This window comes from Salmo salar, chromosome ssa28 (assembly GCF_905237065.1).
Source record: "Salmo salar chromosome ssa28, Ssal_v3.1, whole genome shotgun sequence".
NCBI classification, from domain to species: Eukaryota; Metazoa; Chordata; class Actinopteri; order Salmoniformes; family Salmonidae; genus Salmo; species Salmo salar.
In genome coordinates this window covers 3,070,065-3,096,513 of record NC_059469.1, presented here as the reverse complement: position 1 = coordinate 3,096,513, position 26,449 = coordinate 3,070,065, and the positions used below count along the sequence as shown (strand labels likewise).

At 43.6% G+C, this 26,449-nt stretch overlaps 1 protein-coding gene across 33 annotated transcripts in view; it reads left to right on the top strand.

Annotated features, from left to right (window-relative positions):
• Nucleotides 1–26,449, top strand: part of LOC106589326 (transcription factor 7-like 2) — a 100,727-nt gene that overhangs the window by 36,836 nt on the left and 37,442 nt on the right. For 24 of the 33 annotated variants that reach the window (XM_014179138.2, XM_014179143.2, XM_014179135.2 and 21 more), the window contains exon 5: nt 7,126–7,185. The exons of the other annotated variants lie outside the window; for them this stretch is intronic. In XM_014179138.2, the coding sequence (XP_014034613.2) occupies nt 7,126–7,185 (60 nt within the window). The remainder of the gene's footprint in view (nt 1–7,125; nt 7,186–26,449) is intronic. 33 annotated transcript variants of the gene reach the window in all.

Genomic DNA, 26,449 nt, shown 5'->3' with positions numbered 1-26,449 from the left:
CAAATTGAATGCGAGATGAAGCTTGTATTGTCTTCTCCCTCCTGCCCTCCATTTATCTCCAACTGAGGGGAGTTTTATTAGAAGTTTCCCTGATTTGCATCGTACCAGTGTTAACGGATAGACAGATTGACAGATCGGTTTTGGCGACTTGGGCAATGTCAGACATAACACTTTGGCCCTTCGTATCTCAATCAAATATTTATTTAAGTGAAACTAACAAAACAAAATAAAACTTACAAAGACCGTGAGGACGTATGCCCAAACACAGTAACAATCAATATCCCACAAAACACAGGTGGGGAAATTGCTACCTAAATATGATCCCCAATCAGAGGCAACGATAAACAGCTGCCTCTAATTGGGAACCATATTATCACCAACATAGAAATAGACATACTAGATCACCCCCTAGTCACACCCTGACCTACTACAGTACCCCCCCCCCCAAAGGTGCGGACTCCGGCCGCAAAACCTGAAACCAAATAGAGAAGGTAGGGGGGGTGATTAGTGTCTGTGGCGGCTCCGGTGCAGGTCGTAGCCCCCGCCCAGACCCCGGATCCGGCCATCGCGCCGGGCTGAATGCTATGCCTGGATATCGGCACAAAGGAAGACTCCGGCCCTGGAGCTGGGTTGGATGCCGTGCCTGGACTGGGCACCGGCGCAAAGGAGGACTCCGGCCCTGGTGCTGGGTTGGACGCCATGCCTGGACTGGGCACCGGCGCAGAGGAAGGCTCCCGCCCTGGAGCTGGACTGGACGCCGTACCTGGACTGGGCATCGGCGCAGAGGAAGGCTCCCGACCTGGAGCTGGACTGGACACCGTGCCCGGAAGCTCCGGACCGTTGACCGTCGCTGGAGGTTCTGGACCGTTGACCGTCGCTGGAGGTTCCGGACCGTGAATGCGCACTGGAGGCCTGGTGCATGGAGCCGGTACAGGTGGCACCGGACTGGTGAGACGCACTTTAGGACGAGTGCGAGGAGCAGGCACAGGACGTACCGGACTGGGGAAACGCACTTCCGGGCGAGGAGCAGGCACAAGACGTACCAGTCTGGGGACACGCACTTCAGAGCGAGTGCGAGGAGCAGGCACAGGACGTACCGGACTGGGGACACGCACTTCAGGGCGAGTGCGAGGAGCAGGCACAGGACGTACCGGACTGGGGACACACACTTCAGGGCGAGTGCGAGGAGCAGGCACAGGATGTACCAGACTGGGGACACGCACTTCAGGGTAAGTGCGAGGAGCAGGCACAGGACGTACCAGACTGGGGAGGCGCACTGGAGGCCAGATGCGTGGGGCCGGCACAGGTTGCACCGGACTGGTGAGACGCTCTTCAGGGCGAGTGCGAGGAGCAGGCACAGGATGTACCGAACTGGGGAGGCGCACTGGAGGCCAGATGCGTGGAGCCGACACAGGTTTCACCAGACTGCTAACCGGATCTTCTGGTCGAATGTTGAGCAGAACACACTTGCACAACATCTCTCTCATCTCTCTCTCCCAACTTCTCCATTGCCTCCCTGACAGTCTCTGGCTCTTCCAGCTCCATGTGCCCCCCCCCCAAAAAAAAATCTTGGGGTTTCTGTGGCCGTGGTCTGACGACACGCTCCTCCAGAGTTTGCCATTCGGGCTCTGGCACTCTCCTCGACCGGCCACCCCTTGTGCACCCCCCAAAAAAAATCTTGGGGTTGTCCTTGGGCTTTCTGTGGCCGCGAACCCTGGCGTCGTCGCTGTCCTCCAATATTACCTTCCGTCTGCCGCCAAGGAAGGGTTTCGCATCCACTCATCACTTCTTCCATGTCCAAAACTCCTTTACCTGGTGAACACGCTGCTTGGTCCTGGTTTGTTGGGATATTCTGTCACGTTCTTGAAAATGATCGGACCAAGGCGCAGCGTGGGTGTAGTTCCACATATTTATTTAAGTGAAACTAACAAAACAAAATAACAAAACTTACAAAGACCGTGAGGACGTAGTGCCCAAACACACTAACAATCAATCAATATCCCACAAAACACAGGTGGGGAAATAGCTACCTAAATATGATCCCCAATCAGAGGCAACGATAAACAGCTGCCTCTAATTGGGAACCATATTAGCACCAACATAGAAATAGACATACTAGATCACCCCCTAGTCACGCCCTGACCTACTACACCATAGAGAACCAAGGGCTCTATGGTCAGGGCGTGACAAAATGGGGTCCCAGGTGAAAAAGTTTCAATGCCACTGGTTTATATGTTCCTTTACATCAGCCCTCCCAAGTAAAAAGAATAATATATATATATATTATTGTTGGACATAAAATACTGTAAAACCACCAGCAAATCAACTCCAAGTGATTTGAATTATGGAAATCTGTTCCAAAGTATTCTCAAGCATACTAGAGATACAGGTAACTGCCAAATCCAAAATAAAGGAAACACCAACATAAAGTGTCTTAATAGGGCGTTGGGCCACCTCGAGCCAGAACGACTTCAATGCACCGTGGCATAGATTCTACAAGTGTCTGGAACTCTACTGGAGGGATGCGACACCATTCTTCCACTGGAAATTCCATAATTTGGTGTTTTGTTGATGGTGGTGGAAAACGCTGTTTCAGGTGCTGCTCCAGAATCTTCCATAAGTGTTAAGATTGAGATCTGTTGACTGAAATGACCATGGCATATGGTTTACATCATTCTCATGCTCATCAAACCATTCAGTGACCATTCGTGCCCTATGGATGGGGGCATAGTTATCCTATGGGGGCATAGCCATGGTAGCCAAAATAATGACCAAAATAATAACCTGCCCAGCATTTTTATACATGACCCTAAGCATGATGGGATGTTAATTGCTTAATTAACTCAGGAACCACACCTGTGTGGAAGCACCTGCTTTCAATATACAGTACTTTGTATCCCTCATTTACTCAAGTGTTTCCATTATTTTGGCAGTTACCTGTATATGTGATCGTATACAAATGTAAGCAAGGTTTGAAATTAGTATGTTTTAGTCAAATATTATGTCTGTTTGGGCTTCTTGCGGTCAATTTTCATTCTACAAATCGACCCATTGCTGAATGTAGTCAATGATCCCTGCTTTACGAAATCCCCTTATAAAAAAATGTGGCCGTAAACAGTCGTTTCTTTTTGCTTTCAAGTGGGAAAAACACCTGGGCACCTTGACCGATCTTTGGCTTGAAATGTGCCATCTGCACCGTAGCGATAAAAGCCAGCCGATAGGCACCAGCGATAAGGAGAGAGCGATCCGAAGTTCAAGTGACCCTTCAACAACTTCAGAAAGTCAGAGAGAGTGAAATTGTAAATAAGACAAAAATATCAAGTTTGAGATATACATACAAATGCTAAATTGAGCAATGAGAGATGGAGAAGGACAAAGACTGATGGACAGATAGACAAAGAGATGGAAAAAGACATATGGGCAGATACACATAGAATCAAACAAAAACATACGGTCTTGTGTAGGATCTATGGATAGGTCAGTTTCTGGGGTAGAAGTAGGTGGAACTCTTGAGGGTCAGCCATGAAGGGAAAGGAGGAAGTGACCTCACAGGGGCTTGTCGTTACGAGGGCGTGCCCCTCTCCTCCATGCCCGCTAAGGGGGCATGCCTGGCCCTTTGATGTGTCTGACCGCCCCGCGGGGCAGCCTCCAAACCGCTGCCGCTGAACTTTTAGACCATTGGCAGAAAGTTATTATTTATTTATGTCTATTGATGTGTATTTTTTTCAAAAAGAAGCCCAGGGAGAGACATTTTTGTCTTGTGCTTCACATAGTCAACAGTCTGAGAGAATCTTGTATAAAATAGCCCTCAGTTCGTAGAGTCGTATGCTACAGTATCTTCATTTGACTCATTTTCATACACACATAAACACAGTCAATTCTCAAAACTCAATGAGTTGACAGTCATCTATAAAAAAAACTGAAGGTTATCCTTTCTTGTTAAATTGTTGGTGCACCAAAAACAGTTGGCCTACATCGGCTGATGTATTATGCCATTTTCCTAGTAGCTTAGAGGTACTCGAAATAGGATTTGTTTTGAGCCACGTGACAGATTTTTGATTTGTTACGGGATCTGTTTCGTGTGTGTGTGTGCCCCTACATCACAGCTGGCAACTGCTGCTACTCAAGCAGGACATTGCTGTGTCCCAGTAGCATAACATGGTGGTGTTCTGGTCATGCCATTTCTTTACACATTCAAGTTGAGAAAGTACTTTACATTTCAACTCTGTAAGGCAAGAATTGTGTAAGGGAATGTAAGAAAGGGTACGTCACTTGTTGTTGGCTTTAAAATATTGAGTCATCTTCTAACTCAGTCATCGGACAACGTAAATGATAGGCTGTCAGTTTTTTTAGGGGGGTGGGGTGTAAAATAACACTCCAGGCCACTCTTGAGGTCTAAAACTAGATAGAAAGTATGTAGAAATTATAATGGACCTTTACATTTTCAAATAACTGTCCTTCTTCTGGCCCGCAAATAGCTTTTGATGAACAAATCAGTTCAGAATTTTGAAATCCCAATGTGGCCCTCGAGCCATAATTTCTGCCCACCCCTGGGTTAAGTGATGAATAACCTAAATTAGAGGCCACTTTAGAGTTACTATTGTGGTGCAAGTCAAACATTTTTGACAATGTTTCTTAAATTGACATGCTGGGAACTGGGGCAGAAATATGCTTATGTTTGCGAGCAAGAGAGTATGCGCACACATACACACACACAAATACACATACACACACACTCCACACCACACTAGTCCTTTCCTCAGAGTCTGTTCAGGCTGGACAATGTCTCCATTGTTTTCTGGGCTTTCACTTGCAGCAGGGGACGGCTGGAGTGTTAACCATTTCCTAACCAGGCCTCAGTGTAGTGTGTGTCCGTGTTTGTGTGTCAGGAGCAGTGAAGAATGGAACTTGAGGGAGTATAGTGTCCTGTTGTGTGCCTACTCCCAAGTGTATGATAATGAGTGTTGAGTAAGTGATGGAATCTGACCATTACATCTATGTGTGGCAAGACCTCCCACCTGAACCAATGAACACTTGGCTTTCACGTTTTAGGCCAATTTGTCTCTCCATAGAAAAGTGCACTAGAACAAGAGCTACAGAATGGGAGTGGGAGTTGGCTTGAAATTAAGTCTCCTTCCCAATTTTTAGAAAAATAATAGATTTGTTCAGGAAATGCCCACAATGACTTCTCAGTCCCCCACTGTGGCTAAACAGCTTGGCCGGTCATCCTTAGAAACGACATGGCCAGTGGTCTCTTGTCCACTCCACGTCCATCTTTGTATGTTGAGAAACGTTAAATAAAGACAAGTCTCCTCCCTATGAATTGCAGTCCACCTGGGCTGTACAGACAATAACTCTGTGGGTTGGAAGCCCTGGTGGGAGAGCCTGGCCTCACTGTTAATGAGCGCCCCCAGGGTCACAGACTGGAGACACACTGCCCTCACTGTTTATGAGGGGAGACCTCTCTCTCTCCCTCTGTCTCTCTCCCCCTCTCTCTCTCTCTCTCTCGCTCTCTCTCTTCCTCTACCTTGCTCAGATAATCATCCTTACTTTAGTCTGCAAGCTCTGGGTAGACTGAGCAAAGTGAGTGGTAGCATTATCACAGAAGAATGCAATGCTGTCTATTGTTATGGCAGTAGTGCTCTAGACCAGAGCCCCTTCGGCTCTTCTGTTGGTAGGAGACATGGCCTCACCCTTAGACAGGGGGCTTTGTGCCTCTTCTGGCCACCCAACAGGCCTTGGCCCTGTCCATTGTCTCAAACCAGACGTTGCACTGTCATGCTGACATCATGACCATCTTGGGGGCCAAATGTGAGACCAGCTGAGACGTGTGTCAATCATGGGAACTGTGACGAGTGGGTAATAGGGGTTTTCTGTTTCACTCAGTGAAAACCAATCTGGACAAAGTCATTGTTTCTCTACAACACTGAATGTCCAGTTGTTTACAGACTTCCCAATGTCAGTGTCTGCTGAGCAGCCAACAAAGGAATGACTGAGCAAGCGACAGTGGAATTTATAGGGATTTATAGAGGAAAAATTCTGTCCAGATTCTGACCTGTAATAGTGCGTAGCCTAGTTTGTTGTACCTTTTCCTTTATTGTTCGATATTTTTTCCTCAGGAATGCACTCTAGGCCTCATCTGATTGCAGGAAGAAATGTGAATAGCGCTTTTATACGCACATGAATGGTTGAGAGATCATTTGTCCTTTTTACCTCTGGGTGGTATTTAGCCTTTATGTAGGCTAACCCCTGTAAACTTAGGCCACCCTGGGTAATGGGCTGATCTAGACTGTGTTTGTGTGCGTGCAAGCAGTCACACCGATAACCACTGTATATACTGTAATCCTATTGAGAGGTATCTGTCTCCAACAGGGTCAAGCAGTCATAGGGTCAAGCACACAAGACTTATTGACTTTTGTGCAGAGTAGGCTAACCTGTACAGTAACATGTGAGAGGTTTCAGTACTGTATATGGTGAAAACACTTTGTCATAACTAACTTAGGTGGTTCAGTAGTTTTTTGGGGTCTGTGTGTTTGTGTCTGAATGATTGTGTGTGTGAGTTTTTTTGTAAAATGATACATGAACTCTTCATCTCCTTCCCTGTTTCTTTTCCCTTTTCCTCTTTTTTTCCTCCCTCTTTCTTTCCATGCATTCCTCTCCTGATTTTAGAGTGATGTAAAACATGATTTGGCTGTTAGCTGCACACCTACCTAATGCACAGGAATACATCTCCCCATGTTCACCCTAGTGCAAGCTGCATTTACTTAAGAGCCAAAGAAGGCAATGTCTTTGAACCAGCAGCGAGAACAGCTGAAAAACTCCAGTGTATAACAGTATAACAGCCATGTAACCAACCCAAAGCCACCCCATATTCTCATATTCTCTGTGTAATGTGTGTGTATACGGATAGGCATGGCACCCTGGAGAAAGCTGAGGTAGCCATAAGGAAAGGAAATAGAAGGTTAAATAAATGAATAGCCTAGCTAGTGAAAAAAAGCATTAGGCCTATTTCTTTTGGGAAGTGAAAACACACTGCTTTACATTCATGTTCCTGGTAGGCTAGGATGATGTGTGTGTGAGCTGATATAATTGTGTGACTCGGGAACGTCCGTCTTTGCCTTTCAGGGGCCCTTCTGCTTGGAATTCCCCGGACAGTCAGATCTGAGCCTTCACCAATTTCAGTTGGTGAGAACTTTGAATTCCAAGTATCTTGTTAGCTGGTTGATGATGCCAAAATAACAACTGACAAATTATGATGATGTTGATAAAATAAAAAAAAGTAATAATAACAACCATAATCCAAATGATAGCCTAATCATGCTATGTTGTTGTGTTTGCTACTGATTCAGTGCTGCTACTGCTGTGTTGTTGACTTGCTTTGTTGCTCTGAAATGGCAGCTGGTGCAGATATGTCTTGGATACTTTTGACAGCCTTAACCTACTGACCTTTTAGCCATGGTTTTCACACTAAATATGTACTCATGTCTTGTGCAACACATACATTCCTAGTTCTCTGACAATCCTGATTTCCTGAGATGCTTCTAAAAGACTGTGAACTGTGTTCTGTAAGTAACTGGCTTGTAACCCACTAGTGTTGTGATACTTGATGTAGCCCAGCTCAGGTTGCTGACTGTGCTTTGTCTCTGGTGTAGCTAACATCAGATGGTTTAGAATGTTTATTCTTAAGGTAGCATTACGGTCTCCATCGATAGGGATTGTGCCCTTTGGCTTTACAACAGTGCCAAAGTGTCTATTGATTTAAGTCTCTGCTGTTTGAACATGGTATATAATGATGCTTTCAGGTCCATAAAGGTTTCTGTCAAACAGTATAGGTTAAATCCATTTGAATTCAATCACCTTTGACAGCATCCTTTTTGATTTAAATAAAACTTTGCTTACATTTTGCCCATGGAAGAAGTGGTCAGAAAGGGACTTTTTGGACCTGAATGCCAAAACATTTAGGAGATAAAGGTGTTTCAAGGTGACCCATTTCGCATACCCCAACTCAGTTGTTTATCTTTTCCAGTGATGAAGACATGGATGTCTCATGGTATGGCCATGAGACATCCATGTCTTCATCATTGGAAAAGATAAACGGTTGAATTTGATGTAATTTAAAAGCTTGCAAACAAGGTTGTCAAACTATTTAACAATGTCTTGGGGGAATTCAAATGTAATACTTTTTTACCTTAAGGTCGATTATCTAAAAACGCATAAACGAGAAAAAAATCATTTTCACATACAGTACCAGTCAAAAGTATGGACACACCTACTCATTCAAGGGTTTTTCTTTATTTGTACTATTTTCTACATTGTAGAATAATAACATATATGCATTCATGTAGTAACCAAAAAAGTGTTAAATCAAACAGTATATCTTTTTTTTGATTCTTCAACTCTTGGTATTCTCTCAACTAGCTTCATGAGGTAGTCACCTGGAATGCAATTAAATTAACAGGTTGCCTTGTTAAAATTTAATTTGTGGAATTTATTTCCTTAATGCATTTGAGCCAATCAATTGTGTTGTGACAAGGTAGGGGTGGTATACAGAAGAAAGCCCTATTTGGTTAAAGACCAAGTCCATATTATGGCAAGAACAGCTCAAATAAGCAAAGAGAAACGAGAGTCCATCATTACTTTAAGACATGAAAATCATTCAATACGGAAAATGTCAAGAACTTTATAAGTTTCTTCAATTGCAGTCGCAAAAATCATCAAACGCAATGATGAAACTGTCTCATGAGGACCGCCACAAGAAAGGAAGACCCAGAGTTACCTCTGCTGCAGAGGATAAGTTCATTACAGTTAACTGCACCTCAGATTGCAGACCAAATGAATGCATCACAGAGTTCAAGTAACAGACACATCTCAACATCAACTGTTCAGAGGAGACTGCGTGAGTCAGGCCTTCATGGTCGACTTGCTGTAAAGAAACTGAAGGACACCAATCAGAAGAAGAGACTTGCTTGGGCCAAGAAACACAAGCAATTGACATTAGACCGGTGGAAATCTGTCCTTCGGTTTGATGAGTCCAAATTTGAGATTTTTGGTTCCAATGTGTCTTTGTGAGACGCAGAGTAGGTGAACAGATTATCTCCGCATGTGTGGTTCCCACTGTGAAGCATGGAGGAGGAGGTGTGTTGGTGTGGGTGTGTTTTGCTGGTGACACTGTCTGTGATTTATTTAGAATTCAAGGCACACTTAACCAGCATGGCTAAAACAGCATTCTGCAGCAATACGCCATCCCATCTGGTTTGCGCTTAGTGGGACTATCATTTGTTTTTCAACAGGACAATGACCCAACACACCTCCAGGCTGTGTAAGGGCTGTTTGACCAAGAAGGAGAGTGATGGAGTGCTGCATCAGATGACCTGGCCTCCACAATCACACGACCTCAACCCAATTGAAATAGTTTGGGATGAGTTGGACCGCAGAGTGAAGGAAAAGCAGCCAACAAGTGTTCAGCATATGTGGGAGCTCCTTTGATGTCTTCATAGTAAAATAAGGAAAACCCTTGAATGAGTAGGTGTGTCCAAACGTTTGACTGGTGCTGTATGTCAGGGGTCGGCAACAGTCGCCAAAACCGGCCCGCAAGCGAGATAAACATCGCCAGGAATTCAGCTAAAAATGAAATTTATTTCGGAAATCTGTTCACCAAGTAGTCCCACAAATTAAAAAAGAGACGTGATCGTGTCTCAATGTAATGAAAGTACGAAATGATTAGTATTTTCAAATCCAATCTCTTTTTGGGCTTTGTGGTCAATTTGCAGTGTACAAAAAAATCAGCCTATCCCTGGCATATGTTGTAGCTTAGACCCTACTTTACATAATCGGTTGAGACACTAAATGCTCTTGAATACAGGGTGGGCGTCATTTCAAACACAGAACTAGAATTCATAAAATGGACTTATCCCTTCAGACCACTGCAATTTAGCTGGTACACCATTTCCATTTCCATTTCATTGACAATTTAGCTTCTAATTGCTATCACAAAGATGGCCGCCGGTCTACCCAATCATCGAATGTTAACTTTAATGGTCATGTAAATTCTATTATCTATATTTATATGATTTCAATAGGTTTCCTATGAAGGATTGACAGTATAATTTAAAACAACAGATATTCCCGTTTAAGTCAACATTGTGGCTGAATCCAACCATCTTTGTGGTAACGTTTGAAAGTTGACATTTCAGTTTTATTCCCATTTTAGTATATTTTTCAGCCAAAACATGACGCCTACCCTGCATCCAAGAGCATGTTGTGTCTCAACCGATGGCGGCACATCACAAAAACCTCAGATAATGTAAAATAGGGTCTAAGCTACAACATGTGAATATGAAAAAAAATTGGCATCTACAAATTTTTAGATTATTGACGGAAAAAGTACAATAAAATTGTTATAAAAAATAAATTCTGAAATGTTTTGACAACCTGTTTGTAAGCTTTAAATTATATCAATAATTATCAATAAATATCAATATCTTTTCCAGTGATGGACATTGTCTCATGGTATGTAAAATAGGTCAACTTTGAGGACCTTTGTCTTGGCATTCAGGTCCAAAACATCACTTTCTGAGCACTTCTTCAATGGGCAAACATGTATTGAAGGTTTGGTTCAAATCAAAAGGAGTGCTTTGAAAAAGTGATTGAATTCATATGGATAATGTATTTGTTGATCTGAATCTCCATCAGTTCTGAGGTTTTTGGTAAACATTTGTCACACATTATGAGATGTGAATCGTTTTCCAGTCTTTTGCTGGAGGACTGTACTCTGTATAAATAGAAATTTGTTTTTGTGTTTGAATTACCATCCAGGAGAGAGAATCTTTCTGTTCTATTTTAATCTACTGTTGTCTTGAAGAGGATTCTCTATATTATCAGCATCTGTGGTTGAATGTGAGCCAGCAAGAAGTTAACTAGAAAATGCAGTGTGTGTGTGTGTGTGTGTGTGTGTGTGTGTGTGTGTGTGTGTGTGTGTGTGTGTGTGTGTGTGTGTGTGTGTGTGTGTGTGTGGTCTAAGTGAGTGACTGTGTGTGTCTGCCTATGTATTTATGTTGGCGGGGGGAGGTCGATGTTGAAGACAAGGGACTCGGACGAGACAAGGCTGTCTAGCTTTTCTGAATTGTTCTGCTGTTGTCAGAAGGTGCTTAGAGCCATCCAAGGACCATGAATGGTTTGTTTTCGCATTTTTATATTACTACCCAGTGTCTCATTTAACTATGGTGTCCTCCTTGACGGACCCAAACAGTCAGGGTTTGAATGGATGGGGACATAATGGTTAGCCTTGGTCTGCAGAGCTGACTGCTGCCAGATCAGTGGGTTAGGCTAGATTATAGCTCATGGTTGCATGGTTAGCCTGATGAAGGGAGTGACAGGAACGGCGGGACATGGGTTGTCATTGAGGAGCCAAGAAGAAAACACATTTTTGTATCCTTTGAAAGGACCCCCGGACACTTGAGTTGCCTGCTTGAATTCCTCCAGCTTATCAATTGCTTGTTGATTTTCCATGCTCCATCAAGACCGTTTTGGTAATAAAGTCGTTGCACTTGGAAAAAACACTTTCGGAAACAACAACCTTAAATGTCAAGTGGAGAGAGATTTTCCTCCTTCTAGTTTTCCCTCCCTCCCTCCCTCCCTCCCTCCCTCCCTCCCTCCCTCCCTCCCTCCCTCCCTCCCTCCCTCCCTCCCTTCTCTTAAAAGTGTCTGCTAGAACCTGTTTGACTAGGTAGGGCAGGAGCTCTGTTGGGTGTGTCTATGTCTGTGTTTCTGTGTGAGTGCGTCTTAAATATGTGTTTGTCTGCATATTCTTTAGTGTCCGTGTCTCTCTAAGGTGTAGATGTATGTGTGCCAAATCCAATGTAGGTGTGTGTGTATGTTTGTGGGCTAGATAAGCAGTCTCAGTCAGGTCAAGTAAGGTTGTCAAGCACAATTGTGCGTGTGTGTGTTTTTGGTTTTACTATCCTTGTGGGGACCAGCAGTCCTCACAAGGATAGTAAAACAAGGTACATTTGGACAAGTGGGGACATTTCGCAGGTCCCCACAAGGAAAAAGGCTATTTTAGGCTTAGGGGTTATGTTTAGGGTTACAATTAGGGTTAAGGTTAGGGTTAGGGCTCAGTCACACCAATAGCGTTTGCTGGCCAAGAGTACTTAGCACCTCTGAACATAATCTGCGAACCGAGTGCACACTGATTTTACATGTAGTATCTAGTAAAACATTTAGTCAGTCAGACGTCCACAGCGGGTGGTCCCCGCCAGCGCACTGAACGATAGGCAGGCGAACGCTAGACCCACATCCAGTGCGATGTGTGCGAGCCTTTAGGGTTAAGGTTAGGGAAAATATGATTTTGAATGGGAATCAATTGTTTGGTCCCCATAAGGATAGTAAAACAAGTGTGTGTGTGTGGGCGTGTGTGTGTACTTGAGAGCAGAAAAGGAAAGACAGTGATGGTGGCACTGATCTTTTTAAAATAGCAGCTTAGGTTTGCAGTTGTCCCTAAATCATGGTACAATGTGCAGACAAAGTTCATTTGTCATATTGGTCTTTAAGAAACTTAGAAAATATCCCACCTCATCCCACTACTTATTTTCCAAATAATGATAATTTACTATAATTTCTATATCCCCCTGCTTGACCGATCCTCTCTCCCTCCTCCACTGCCCATGTCCCACATGTGATTCTGTGGCTGGGTTGTGAGTGTGTACTGTATTAGTACTTGAGGCCGTTTCACAGGGAAATTTGTTTTGACAGAACTCCAGGTGTCTCATTGTTGGAACTGCTATGGTTCAACAGATTTACCAATTAGTATTGGGCTGAGGGCATGGTTGGGGTGGGAAGGGGGGACTGGGGGCAGAGGGAAGGGTAAGTATGGAAAAATTGAAATGGGGAGGTGGGATGGGATGTTCCGGGTTGGATAGAGTGATGGACTGAGATGGGGGGAGGAGGAGGAAGAAGAAAGGGGGGTCTTTTGGAGGGTCTTGTGGCTGGAGAGAGAGAGGGACACTGAGCAAGTCGATACGTGACCTCCTTTTCCCAGCGGAGGAATGGAATGACTGGTTTCAGCTGAGTGACAAAGAGGAGAAGAAATAGGATGGGCGGTGTGAAGAAGGCAAATGAGGAGGAGGAGGAGGAGGAAAAGGAGGCTTAGGCTTTAACTTAACAAGTGGCCTATAGTCCAGCCTGATACCCCCAACAAAGGATGGCATTTTTTCTTCTTTTGCTCTGTCAGTTAGTTTTTGTCAGTGTACTGCAAAATTGAGATGATTTGATTTACGCTAACTCAAGTGGGCCTTAGTACACAATGTATTGACTCAGCAGATCCCAATCTTTGGAGAGTGTTTTTACACACATCCGTTCCCGAGCCAATGATTCGTTTTTATAGAAACCTCCTCTGTTCTCACATTCTTACTAGGCTGAATTGTGTGGGATTATAGACAGAGGTGTAACTTTCTGAAACTCTTTGTTTTTCCTTCAGAACAGCCTGCCCCTTTTCCAGGAAGTTTTTACATGAACTTTGGAGAGTAGGGTGAAGTGATTTAGAGAATATCCCTAGAGTCGCCTGTAGAATTTAGAGCACTGTTTGGCTCCAGAGTACAGTATGTGTTTGAGTGTCCATCATGACTCTGGTGTTAGCACACTATGAAATCACTGCAGGAGCTTACTTGGTCAGAAAGTTAAAGGAAAAAATGTAAATAAAGACTAAAGTGATGAACCCTCTAGAAATAAGGTCGTAAAGATTTCTCATTGAGTACGTTGACATGCACGCTAATACTATATTAAACTGATTATGGCAGTGGACAGATTATGCAAAAGTCCCGTGAACACCTTACTTTGTTTGTCTTAATTGGCGTAAGGTCAAAATCTAAGTAAGCATATTCTAATTAAAACATCTGGTTTTCTGAGCAATCTTTCATACTATTAGGACATGTAAAGACCTTAATCGGCGTCCAGCGGTGTATTTGATCTGCTCATGTGCTAGCACCAGCCGAGTGAAGTGTGTTCGGAACAACTGAATGTATGTGTCTTAGAATTAATTTTCACACTTTATGTCCGAACTCAGAATCAAATATGCTTCCCAAAAATAACATGTTCGCTGAAGTAGAACGTTTATATTGATTGGCGATTTTCTACATTTATCAGAGTGCCATCAGGTAGCCTGATTTCAGATGTGTCCATTTAAACATGATTATTAGGGAAATTGTTATTTTTGCAAAGCATACAAACGTTTTAATCGATTATATCAATCTGACTATCCACAATAATCGCTTTATTGTGTGCATGTAACCGCACTCATTGAAGGGACAGTTCACCCAAATTACAAAATCACATATTGGTTTCCTTACCCTGTAAGCAATCGATGGACAAGGTATGACTGCAATCCATGTTTTGGTTTAGCTTCCCTGGCACTGTTTCCATATTAGCATTTGTGTCACAAATCCCATTCGAGTCATGGGACTGATATTAGCATATTTCGTTCATCATATCCAAGTCATCCGAAAGTATCTAAAATTGACTGTGAAGCTCAACAAAGTCACTTATAGATGATTTGAACATGATGCGTGAAGAACGCTGACATTGGTCCAATGACTTGCAGGAGAGATGTGTCACAAATGCTAAAACCTTAGCATTTGGAAACCGGGCCAGGGAAACTAAACCAAAGCATGGATTGCTGTCACACCTTGTCCATATACTGCTTACAGGCCAAGGAAACCAATATGCTGAACTATCCCTTTAAGGACTATTTATCGCTGTATCTGGCTGAAAGATGTCCGTAGGTTAGGGTCAAATAGCAGTGGAGCCCCTGGCTGCACAACTCTAACATTCTACTGCAAAGCCCATCACATAGACCTACGTATATAGTGCTACAGTCTGCTGTCCTCTTGAATCACCGTCAGACGCTCAGCACGCTCTCGCCTGCTAATCCACTGTTTGGACTGGCATAGCGCCCCTTGTGTTGGAGCACCCATCCCCTGGCTGTTTGTTTGCCTGACTGCGGTGGCCACACTTTTGGGGTGAGAGATTTTTGGGTGGATTTTGGAGAGGGGTAGGGCGCACTGGGGGTGTACAGAGAGGCGATGAACCCCACATCCCCAAAGAGCAATTTATTGCTACAGTTGAATACACTGTGGCAGTTAAAGTTTAACACCTCTTTCTCTCTCTGTGTGTGTGTGTGTGTGTGTGTGTGTGTGTGTGTGTGTGTGTGTGTGTGTGTGTGTGTGTGTGTGTGTGTGTGTGTGTGTGTGTGTGTGTGTGTGTGTGTGTGTTGGCCGGTGGAATGCTGACTGTTTCCAGGGAGCCCTTAAGCTGCCCTGAATTAGGTTTAGTTTCCCTGCTCGTACGGCAGGAGAGCGGGTCGGGGGGATTAGTTAAGAACACTCGGTATCTAATTCCTGAATAGTTTTGCATTGTCCTCCTCCTTCTCTTTCCTCACACCTCTTTTATATTGTTTTCACGTGTGTCAGCTCAACCTGAGCGAGTCTAACCCCCAATTTATTTTATTTTGTTCTTCTCAGCGGTTTCAGTGAAGACATCTCTGAACTTTCTTTATTTGTTTGGCTGTGTTTTTGATGTTTTCTTCCACAGTCAGTGTAGTCAATGATGACTGAGTGCCGGGCTCTTCTTTTGTCTCGTCTGAATCCTCAAAAAAAGCTATGAAATTTGACTTGAGACTATTTTTCTTCCAAGTCAGTTTCTCTCTTAGGTGTTTTTTGTTGTTGAATAGTTGTGAAGATTTGGAACAGCTCAGACCGAGGCAGGTGATTTGTATTTGCATGCCTCTGCAGGTGTGCACATGCTTTTTTTATTTAGTTGTTTTTCCAGCCCTCTAAAAATCATCTCTGATTTAAATGGCTAATTAACCTACCATTTGAATCAACCAAGGTGAAGGAGAAACATTTAAAATTTTACGTCATAATTGCCATACATGTCTGGGAAACATTGCCCGATTTCATTGAAATTTGGGCACGTTGTTATGAAAAATCTGTTAGATAATATAGTTAGGTGATACACTATTATATCTGGTGATGGATCAACAGATCTGCCATGTGCACCAGGCACTGGCCAGACTGTCAATAAAAGCACAAGAGCACAAGAGTTGCAACTTGGGAAATAGAACAAAATAATGAACCCACCACCAAAGTCTGCAAAGTCCTCAGCATTGGGATAGCTGTCAAAAAGCAGTTTACTTTTCATACATTATTAACATGATCTAAATGCATTATTTGTGCATTTATTCATTCATTTGTCTTGTTAACATCCTTTCTGAGCAAAATAAACAGCACAGATGTAGAGTGGCTGTGTGATGTGTGTGTGTGTGTGTGTGTGTGTGTGTGTGTGTGTGTGTGTGTGTGTGTGTGTGTGTGTGTGTGTGTGTGTGTGTGTGTGTGTGTGGGAGGGAGAGATTTGAATAAAAACCTGTGAGGCATTGTGATTGGAGTGAGACAGGCGTGGTTTTGCGGACACGCGACAGGCTCTTCTTTACAGGCTCATTAAGGGACAGTGAGGCGATGATGTCGAATCTGCTCAAGTTTTACGGGCCTGCCTTCTTCTTTGAACACTGTCGCTCTGTTATCTGTTACATGCTCTGTTCCTTCGTAACAAGACGTCCCCCCCCCCTCTTCCTCCTCCTCTTCATGCTTATTTATTTTGTGCTCGGCAGAAACCGAGAAGATGCGGCTTGTCCGTAGCATTCGGCAGCTTTTGTTGTGTTTTCCTCAACTTTGTTGGAAAGCCCAGCGTTTGGGCTTTTTCCCCTCACACGTCATGGTGAACGGAGATTTTAATTGGAACTTTTGGCACTGTCTCCATCTTGCGTTGAAATGGCAGACAAGTGACTGGCTGTTGGTGTGGCCGGCGGGCGAGCTGATTGGTGTGTAGCGAGGCATGGATAAATCAACTGGCAGCCTGAATAGCTCAGTTGATTCTCACTGGTATTCATTGAGACCATAGCCGTTTTGTGTTTTAAAAAAAAATGGGATTCTGTCTTTAGAGAAGAGTCTAAAATAACAGACAAAAGAAAGAACGCTTCTTAGTTTTATGAAGCATGACTCTTTCTTTTGTTTTGTTTTGCAGTGCAATGTACTCAAAACTGGTATCCAATTTATGTTTGCAATTAAATGCAAAAAGTATACATTAGCTATTTTTTTTGCTATATCACTATGATACAGTTTGTTGATAAACTGCTAAAAGGGCAGACTCGGAATAAATAATAAGAGACCCTTTTGACATGCTAGACTAGACGGCTGCTAAAACGCTGGTTTAGCTCTTTTTGGCTACTGCTCCTTGCTGTAGCTAATGCGGACCACATGCTCCGTTGCATCTGCATAAGCACACATGTTTTAACTACAGATGACCCTGCACCGTACAGAGCCAGTCCTACTATACATATAGTACAATACGCTAAAGGCGAAGGAGTTGACAGGGGAGTATCGCCGTATATAGGGGGCTTGAAGAACAGGCTCAGATTGAAGTCATTGTAATCCTCCTTAAAATGATGTGGGTTTGTGTCTGGCTGTGTGTGAGACTGATTCTGCCGGTGTGTGTGTTCGTGCCTGTTTGCAAGTGTGTGTGGGCTATCTATCTGGGCTGGTAGTCAGTGCTGTGTAATTACCTGGAAGGTTGCCACTGAGCCCCACTGGAGCAGAGAGGAGTAAAGCTGTGTCTTATGCAACGTGGGTCACTTACACTAATGCCCATCTGAGCTTGAGTAACTAGCAGTAAGACCGATAACTTCTGTTTTGTACCAGTTGAAGAAAGGGAGATAATGACAGAGAAGCAACGGAGAGAAAATTGGGATGGATAGAAGGTTGAAAAAGACGCTAGGAAATGTGTGTCAAATTCCTCCATCACTTGTACCACGCCCGGTGGTGATCCGTTAGCCGCCATGCCAACGGCTCGCTTGTCTCTCCTCTATTGTGGCCCACCTTCTTCTGAGAGAACGTGCTTGATGCCCACGAGCTCTCCTGCATCTGCACAAGCCTGTGTGCTGTGCATGCATGCACGCCGTGGTGTGGGCCTGCCTCTCTTGCTGTTTTAATTGTTATATCTCCTCACCCTTGATATGAGCAAAAAGGGAGGCCTCGGCAACGCCTGGGACTTCAAAGGCTACCTCCCCCAGTCTTACAAGTTGCCCGTCTCTTTGGAGGAGTAGGCTCCAGAGAGTGAGGGGGTTTGAGAGGCGGCACCGAGTCCCGGCTGGAATGAGTTTGATGGGCTAATTGTAGCCCCCAGTGGACACAGATGCACATCACAGAGAGGACTGGCAGAGTGGAGAGCACTGGATAAGAGTCTACAGCTCTGCTAATCATGGGAATGAATGGAGACGGCAGACACCCACCATCTCTCTTTCCCTCTCTCTCTCTCTCTAGTCTCTACCTTACCCATCGTTCTGCCCATGCTGTCTTTTTTCTGTTTCCCTGGCTCTCTGTATCTTGCTTCATGATGGGGGAAAATAAATGGACGCTGCAAAGACTCCCTCCGTTCCTCTCTTTCTCCCTCTGCTGTCAATCTTTCTCTCCCTGTCTCTCCATATCTTATCATCTCCAGCTCCCTGCACTCATCATTTGTTGAATAGTTGTGCTCTTCTTTTATGCTTTTCCGTGTGTCTGCAGTTTTGTATCATCCAGCGTGTGAATGTATTTACCTTTGTCTACCATTAAACTCCATAGGGATAGGTCACGTGCTGGCACATTCTGATGATCTCCTATCAGCGTGTAATTACGCTACTTGCCGTTGGTCACTACGTTTAATGAGCCCACTGTCCGCGTGGAATCTGGGTATGAACTCTACACAGCGCAGAACAAAGGAATTCCCAGACAGACGCACATCTCTGTCTACTATAACTACTACCCCTACTACCAAACACCACCACTGTAGCGGTGATCAAAAAAGAATCTCCTCAGCTGTGAACTGTTCTTTCTTTCTTTCCCCCCCCCAATCTGCATCAAACAGAAATCAATAGATGAAACTTTGAAGCGCATGTATCAGTTTTTCTCCTCCTTTCTTCCCCCCCCCTCTCTGGCGGTTTAGTACACTACACCACTTGAGTAAAGCACAGTTAAAAGGAAGAATGGCGCTGAAGATGACACCGTCAAGGAAGCGCCTAGTGTTGGGAAGGGCCCCGGCTGGGAAAAATCAATGGAAGGGAACACTTCCACACACGGAAACAGCACACAGGGAGTGAGAAAGGATATATTCCTTTTTTTCTTCTTTTTTTTCAGAAAATTATATACTTTTTTACCCAGAGAGAGAGAGGAGAGTAGTAAAAACAACTTCAGGATATCAAAATCAGTTATTTGGTGAGGTTGAGTTGTGCGGTTAAGGTTTGTTTTATCCAACTGTGAGGAAGCGTGTGTAGCTAGCTGTCTTTCAGGTCTCTTTTTGTTGGGCCACAGAAAATCTACTCATGGCATGTCCAGGGCACTCAGTGGGCATGGATTCCATAGAGGAGGCAGGGGATTAGGTTGTGGATACACAACAGTAAATGCCTAAGAATGCCATAAACAGTATAGTACAGACTTTAATTTGATATCGAGCAGGAATATTAAGTTGTGCTGTCATTGTGACTGACAGTTGGCAACACTGTGGTGCACTATTAGAATACTATACCCCAACACTGGGAAGGATGCCTACTGAAGGGGCTGGTAGAGAAGCATGCTCACTTTCCAGTTTTTGTTGTGTGGCTTCCTGTTTTGAAAGCCATTAAGAGCAAATTTCCTCACAGCAAGAGGCGAGATAAAAAGCCCTCGTCTTTTGAAACATGTCCAAGCGCAAAACGTGACGAAGACGGAACGATAGCGATCTGTAAACATGGGGTCGGACGAAAACGTGGAAAATGTTTTTGATCCGATGAAAGCAGCGCCAGTGTTTTGTTCCATCACAGCTGTAGTATTTAGCTATTTAAACATAAGTATCCCAGGGCATGGTCACATAACTCCTGTATGGACCCCCTCCCAAATTGGTTTGTGACATCTGCATTTCAGGCGTTTTTGCTGTCAGATTTCAGCATTTATAGACTACTACTTTTATCATATATTGATCGATTTGATAAATCATCTGTCGTAAAAATATAGTTTAATTATTCAATTTTAAGTTATTTATAGTTTGATCACTCAGCATTACAGTATAGCTTAGCCTGGCGCACAGTACTGCCTGACTGCTAGTACGACCTATCTCACCTCAAGGATAGAGCAGCTGTTTACAGTACTATCTCTCTCAATGTGCCAAACGGGGTCTTACCCTGATGATGTAATCACCAGAGCATCTGAGGTCAGCTCACCTGCTGACCCCGGGCTGGTTAAAGACGAGTCTTGGACTGACAGCAAATATCTTTGAACCTGGTGAACATGAATCTTTTTTGTTATTCCACACCTCCACTGTTTACATTGGCAGCCGAGTCGTCTAGTTGTCTTTCAGTTGTCTGTTTTTTTTTTTTCCTGACGTCTACTGGCATTTGCCCTTCTCCTTGGAGTAATGGCTCTATTCTCCTCAGCCAGCCTGGCTGTGTGCAGTGCAGCAGTTTGGTGCTGTTGTAGCTCCCCCTGCTCCCCTCACTGCCCCCAAGCCTGGCCAGCTTTTGCCTCTTAATAAAACCGACAGGCTCTAATTGGACTTAATTGCACCCTTCGGGTGTCGTCAAATGGAGTGTTGCTAAACAAACTGCAGGATCTGCAGGCAGGCCAGCACTGAAGTCTATGGGAGTGTATCAGGGAATACAGCAGTGGAGGCTGCTGAGGGGAGGACGGCTCATAATAATGTCTGGAATGGAGTATAATGGTTGGAATAGACTGAATGGAATGGTATCAAACACATGAAAACCACGTGATACCATTCCATTCACTCCATTCCAGTCATTATTATGAGTCATCCTCCTCTCAGCAGCCTCCACTGGAATACAGTACATAGGCCTAGGCCTGTGTGTGTGTGTGTGTGTGTGTGTGTGTGTGTGTGTGTGTGTGTGTGTGTGTGTGTGTGTGTGTGTGTGTGTGTGTGTGTGTGTGTGTGTGTGTGACTGTAAGTGTGTTGCTGTGAGTATATGAGTGCATGCATGGGTTTCGTTGATGTACTAGTGTGTATTTGCATGATTGCAGAGTTGTCTGAGGGTGATTTAATAGTGGGAGTGAATGGATGCAAGGTGTGTCTGAGTGCGTATGTGAGTGTGAGCAATAGGTTGTGTGTGTGTGCTGTATTTGTGTGAATGCTGAGTTTGGAGGCTGTAGCAACACATTCCTGCCTCACAACAAGCCAACAAAACAAGAGAGCACAAGCCTGAGAATCTCCCACATTCAGCCAGGCAGCATCACCTAAATGTGAACCTCTGTGTCGAGTTTGACAGTAAAACCGAGTGTCTGTGACTTTTGTGGAAGTGCCTACAACTCCAGGTGTCAAAATGCCTTTTAAATCCCTGCTAATATAAAAAACAAAACAAACCTCCCACAGTAGGCCCCTTGTCTCCGGGTAAAAACATGAAGCGCCGCTGCCTGGTGTGGCAGCCATTTTGAGCTACTCAACCCGGTGGCACCGGATCCTGGTTAATGGATAGGGGCTTGATGTAGGCCTAGGCTCCCCCCCAGGACGGTGAGACGGTGGTGGACATTCTCCACAGTGGCGTCTCTGGGGTCACTGAACACAATTGATTGAGAGCTCCGGATTCAATTCAATCATTGAAATGGCAAGGCCAGGCTTGTGTGTGTGGCACCGCTGACCCCGAAACCTGCAGCCAGAAAGGAGATAATCACATTGAGCTGAGCGCAGGGCTGCCTGGCTGCTATAGCCACACGTCAGCGGGGCTCGCTCTTCTGGGCATTTGTTCCTTTTCACCTCCTTCTCAGTTGTTTATTCTCTTTTATCCCACATTGTAGGCCGAATGGGTTGTTGATTTTCAGATGCCCACGTGTAATAAGAGAGAGGCCTATTGCGGGTCATTAAACAAGTATGTAGGATCTTAATTATGTTCACATTAATTATTATTTTAAAGATTTTACAAACAAGCGTCGCTTCGTGTGGAGCTGTTGGCCTTGTGCAGTGTGTGCGCATGTGCCCGTTTGAGTGCGACACACTGTTTAGTGAGGCTTTCGGGCCGACTGGTTGTGAGTTCTGTAATGATGCAGTGGGTATGACAGAGCCCATAAAGTCTAGTGGTGTGCGTATGCTCAAATATATGTGTGCTTTTTATGTATGTGTTTCCAGTATGCATACTGCTCTCTGACCCAAAAGCATTCGCTCTGTCCCATCTCTCCACACCCCTTGGTAATGTGTAGGTCCACTGTTAGAAGGCAATAGTGTGTGTCTGAGAGGATGCGTCCTCCTGCACGGCACCCCGGCATTAGGCCCAACACACACACACACACACACACACACACACACACACACACACACACACACACACACACACACGCCTCAGTCATTTCAGTGCTTTGTCACCCTCTAATGATAGCTATCCATCAATGAGATGGGTGGTGCTGGGGAATTGAAGATGGATTGAATTAGCGATGTTAAGTGAGATGGTTGGTGCGTTGTGGGGAACCCGTAATTACAATGCCAAGAGTACTGAACCCCTTCTACCAGAGGGTAACCTTAACACGTTTGCACCAGTGTTAATTACAAGGCATTTTATACGGGCAGATTCACCTCATGTAGTTCCTAATAGCAAGTGACTGGAACAGTCTTTTAGGGGGGATTAGCTGGTTGTGTGTGTGGGGGGGTGGGACTGTGTGTGTGTGGTAAGATGGCGAGAGTGGAAAGGTGTGAGAGATGTTATTTTTTTCTTCCAAAAATTAAACATAATTATAAACAGTAGCTACCATATTCTAGGACGAATACTAAATCGACCAATCATATTGGTGTCTCGTGCCATTTTCTGACCCCCACACTTATGCACCTACGCATTACACTGGATCATGTTTATTTGCCTATCTGAAAGTACACCATGGGCTATCTATGAAGAACATATGACTGTGTCAGGAATCATGGGAAGGCAGGGTAAGACCAACCAGCATAAACAAACAAGCAGACAGGGTCAGATCAACACAGCCGTTTTTTCAACTCTGTGGGAAATAGAAATTGGGCTGAAGTGTTTGTAATTAAATAAGTTGTGGAAACTCCAAGAATTGGCTTAATTTCATATTGAGACACATGACTCTGGGATCTTAGCGAACCAATTAACCCTAGTGCAGCTCATTAAAATGCTGCTTTCATGGCAAGGAGCAGCAACTTATCTGCTAACACGGGACATGAAAGCGCACATTTGTAAATCCCAAACTCTAAAAGTAATTGGAAAGGTAGATACAAAAGGTAGTAATCAAGTGACACGGCCAAACTTTAATGGACTGGAAATAGAAGTGATTATAAAGAGTCACGACTCTACAATTGATCGCTAGTTTTGGTCTGTGAAGAGCGTTTAACTAAAATAAGCAATGTTTGTTAAAAAACACCAGGAATATATAGACCTAGACCTATGAACACTTAAAAAACGAGAGTCAGGGTTAGTGCTTTGTGTATGTTATTGGTTATCCTGACCTGGATGCCATGTATTATAGTCTCGAAAAGGAAAAATATTACCACCGTCTCTTGCCCATGTCATTTTCCTTTCATAATACATCCTTACTTACAAAGCAATTCACATGATGGAAGAGTACTGTTTCACCAATTGCGCCACACAAAAGAAAGCTGAATTGCTTGCTTGTAAAATGCATGGAATTGAATGAATTTAACAGAATGCCATGGTCCTCTATTATTGCAACATGTTTAAATAACTCCTTAGGCTAATAAAAGATGTTAGTATAAAAAGACAGCATTATTTACATCTGTCAATGTACAGGTAATGGTAAAAATATGATGGAGATCTCTTCAAAAAATAGTTTGACTTGATAGTGGTTGATAGTTATGTTTTGTGAAGAACAACCAATGTGAATTCTCCCTTACAATTGATGCCGTGGGAGATGTGCGGGTGGCCCTGATTGAAGCACTCTCTGCTAGCATAGCAAACGCCATGCCGTGGTCGCCCAGTTTGTCTGTTTTTCTACCTCATTGAAAGTCAATTTGTGTCACGTCACAAGAACATTACTGTCAGTCATTACTTGACTTGAATATAGTAATTGTGTGTGCTTGGACCTGCTCCTTCACCTAAAACAGTATTACAAATCACTTACTATGAGTCCTTTTGTAAGGTTTTTATTAAAACAATCTAATGGGTTAATGGTATTTAGAGGCGCCACTCAGCTTTGTCCATGCAGAGGTCTTTATCTCACTGTCTGTGTGTGTGTGTGTGTGTGTGTGTGTGTGTGTGTGTGTGTGTGTGTGTGTGTGTGTGTGTGTGTGTGTGTGTGTGTGTGTGGTTGTGCGCGTCATCAAGCCTTACACACAGCCGCACAAACAATCTCTGTCATCTGCATCAAAATAATTACAGGGAGATAAACAGAACCATTTGACCATTTTCACAGTGATCTAATCTGCAACAGGCCTGTGAAAGCACATTGGAAAGATGATCAAATCCCTGCTTAATGGAAATGATCACTTCTGTATGTTCAGCATTCATCATAGAGGTATTACAAATGCACCTCTACTCATTTCATTCTGCATTTAGCCAGCTTGTTTGTTTTAGCCATATTTACAATGTTGTACATAGAAATTCAGGTAGATGTGTCACCATACATTTAAAGTTGTGTTCTTCCGTATCGGTGTGATTTATAGCCTATAGCTACACCTCGAATGGATCTAACCTCATTAAAGGCCTTCTTTTTGAGGTGCGGACAGATAGTGGACTCTGATGAACTAGGGGAAGTGTATTGGTTACAGCCCTTTTCCTCTACGCCACTCGTCTCCCCATGGCTAGAAGGCAAATAGCATCCGAAATCTGATTAGCCCCATTATAAAGAGTGATATTTTCATCCCGATGATTCTCGGCACTGTCGGAGCACTCCACTGCTTCAGTGCCGGGAAAAGCCTGCTCTTTTGACAGATAGTAGATATCCCCACCGTCGCTTGTTTAGACATGCCTGTCTTTTGTGACGTGGAAGAAAGACGGGCAAGAAAATAAAAAACAACTAAATAATGTCAAAAGATCATAAATCAATGGGCCGGAGGAACATGATCCGCGCATCTCTGTATGTGATCGGCCCTCTCCCCCATAGCATTACGGGTGTCTTTCCGCAGCCACTAAAGTTGCTTTTGTTCACCCCCTCGGAGATGTAACTCAAGCATGAGGAAGCCGTCTGACGATGTTTGGATATCAGCAAAAAAATTGCCTTTTACTTAGTTTATTGGGTTACATGTTCATCAATGTTGCGGAGGGGAAAAGTTGAGCTAAGAAATGTTTTTTTAATGTGCAGGTTCATATTTCGACACACTTTGTGACGTGATGTAAAAAAGCAGGAAATGATCAATTGAAATGAGTTGATGTATGATATTTAATATGGTAATATTTTTTTTATAGCATTTCAAGTATCCAGGATCCAGTAAGGGGAAGGCAATATTGCATTTAAAAGCAAGGTTAAACTATGAGGGGGTGTGATACCATGCCACATACATTGCAAGACTACTTCTCAGTACAGTGAATTTTGGTTATTGAAGTCTTCACTTATTTAGACTTTAATTTAAGATAGGATTAGGGTAAAAACCAACTCAATAAAACTCAATAAACATATTTTTCCCTCAGATTTGCCATGTGATATGATATCTGGTGTATTTAATCACTATTTTAAAATAAAAGTAGTTGTTAAATCATTATACAGTCGGTCTATATTTTTATTTGACAATAGGTCAGTTAAGGGGTTATTTTTATCTGAGACTCCATCCATCATAGGAAAATGTTACATTTCTTTAAAATTGTTATTTTCCGGGTTGGATTTGGCATTACAGGGTTTCAAGTTCTGTGGAGGAAGTTGTGAGCTGTTATAATGAGAGAGGGAAAATGCGGCACCACTATGCTTTGTGTTGCCCGCTGAGGCCGAGAGATAGACACAGGATTAAAAAAACACACAAAAAACAATTTCTGGACATTTCTAGAAGATACGTTTAATTTCTTTGCTATTTGGAGGTCTCCTTTGAAAATGCAATTGTAATGAACACATTCAGAAACCGGAGAATAGATTTACCCTCAGCTTCAAATAAGTCTGTTATCGGACTCTGTCATTCGCTCCTTCCCATTTTCCAGCTGCTAATTGATGTTTTTGATGTTGCCGAGAAAATTGAAGAAAATGTCATGTGTGAACCAGTGCGGAAGTTAATAAGATTGACTTCGTTGACTGAATTCACAATGAGCGAAGGAGAGGAGTGTAATGGGGACCATTGCGAATTCGCCCGTCCGTCTTTGGGGGGGATAAAATCGACAAACTGCATACTATAGACCCAAAGTGGTCGATATGGAGAGATAGAGCATTTGGGATGGTTCTCCCCCCTAATCTGGATCTTGTTTTTTTTTGGGGGGGGGGTTTGTTTTCCCACTTTGCTCTAT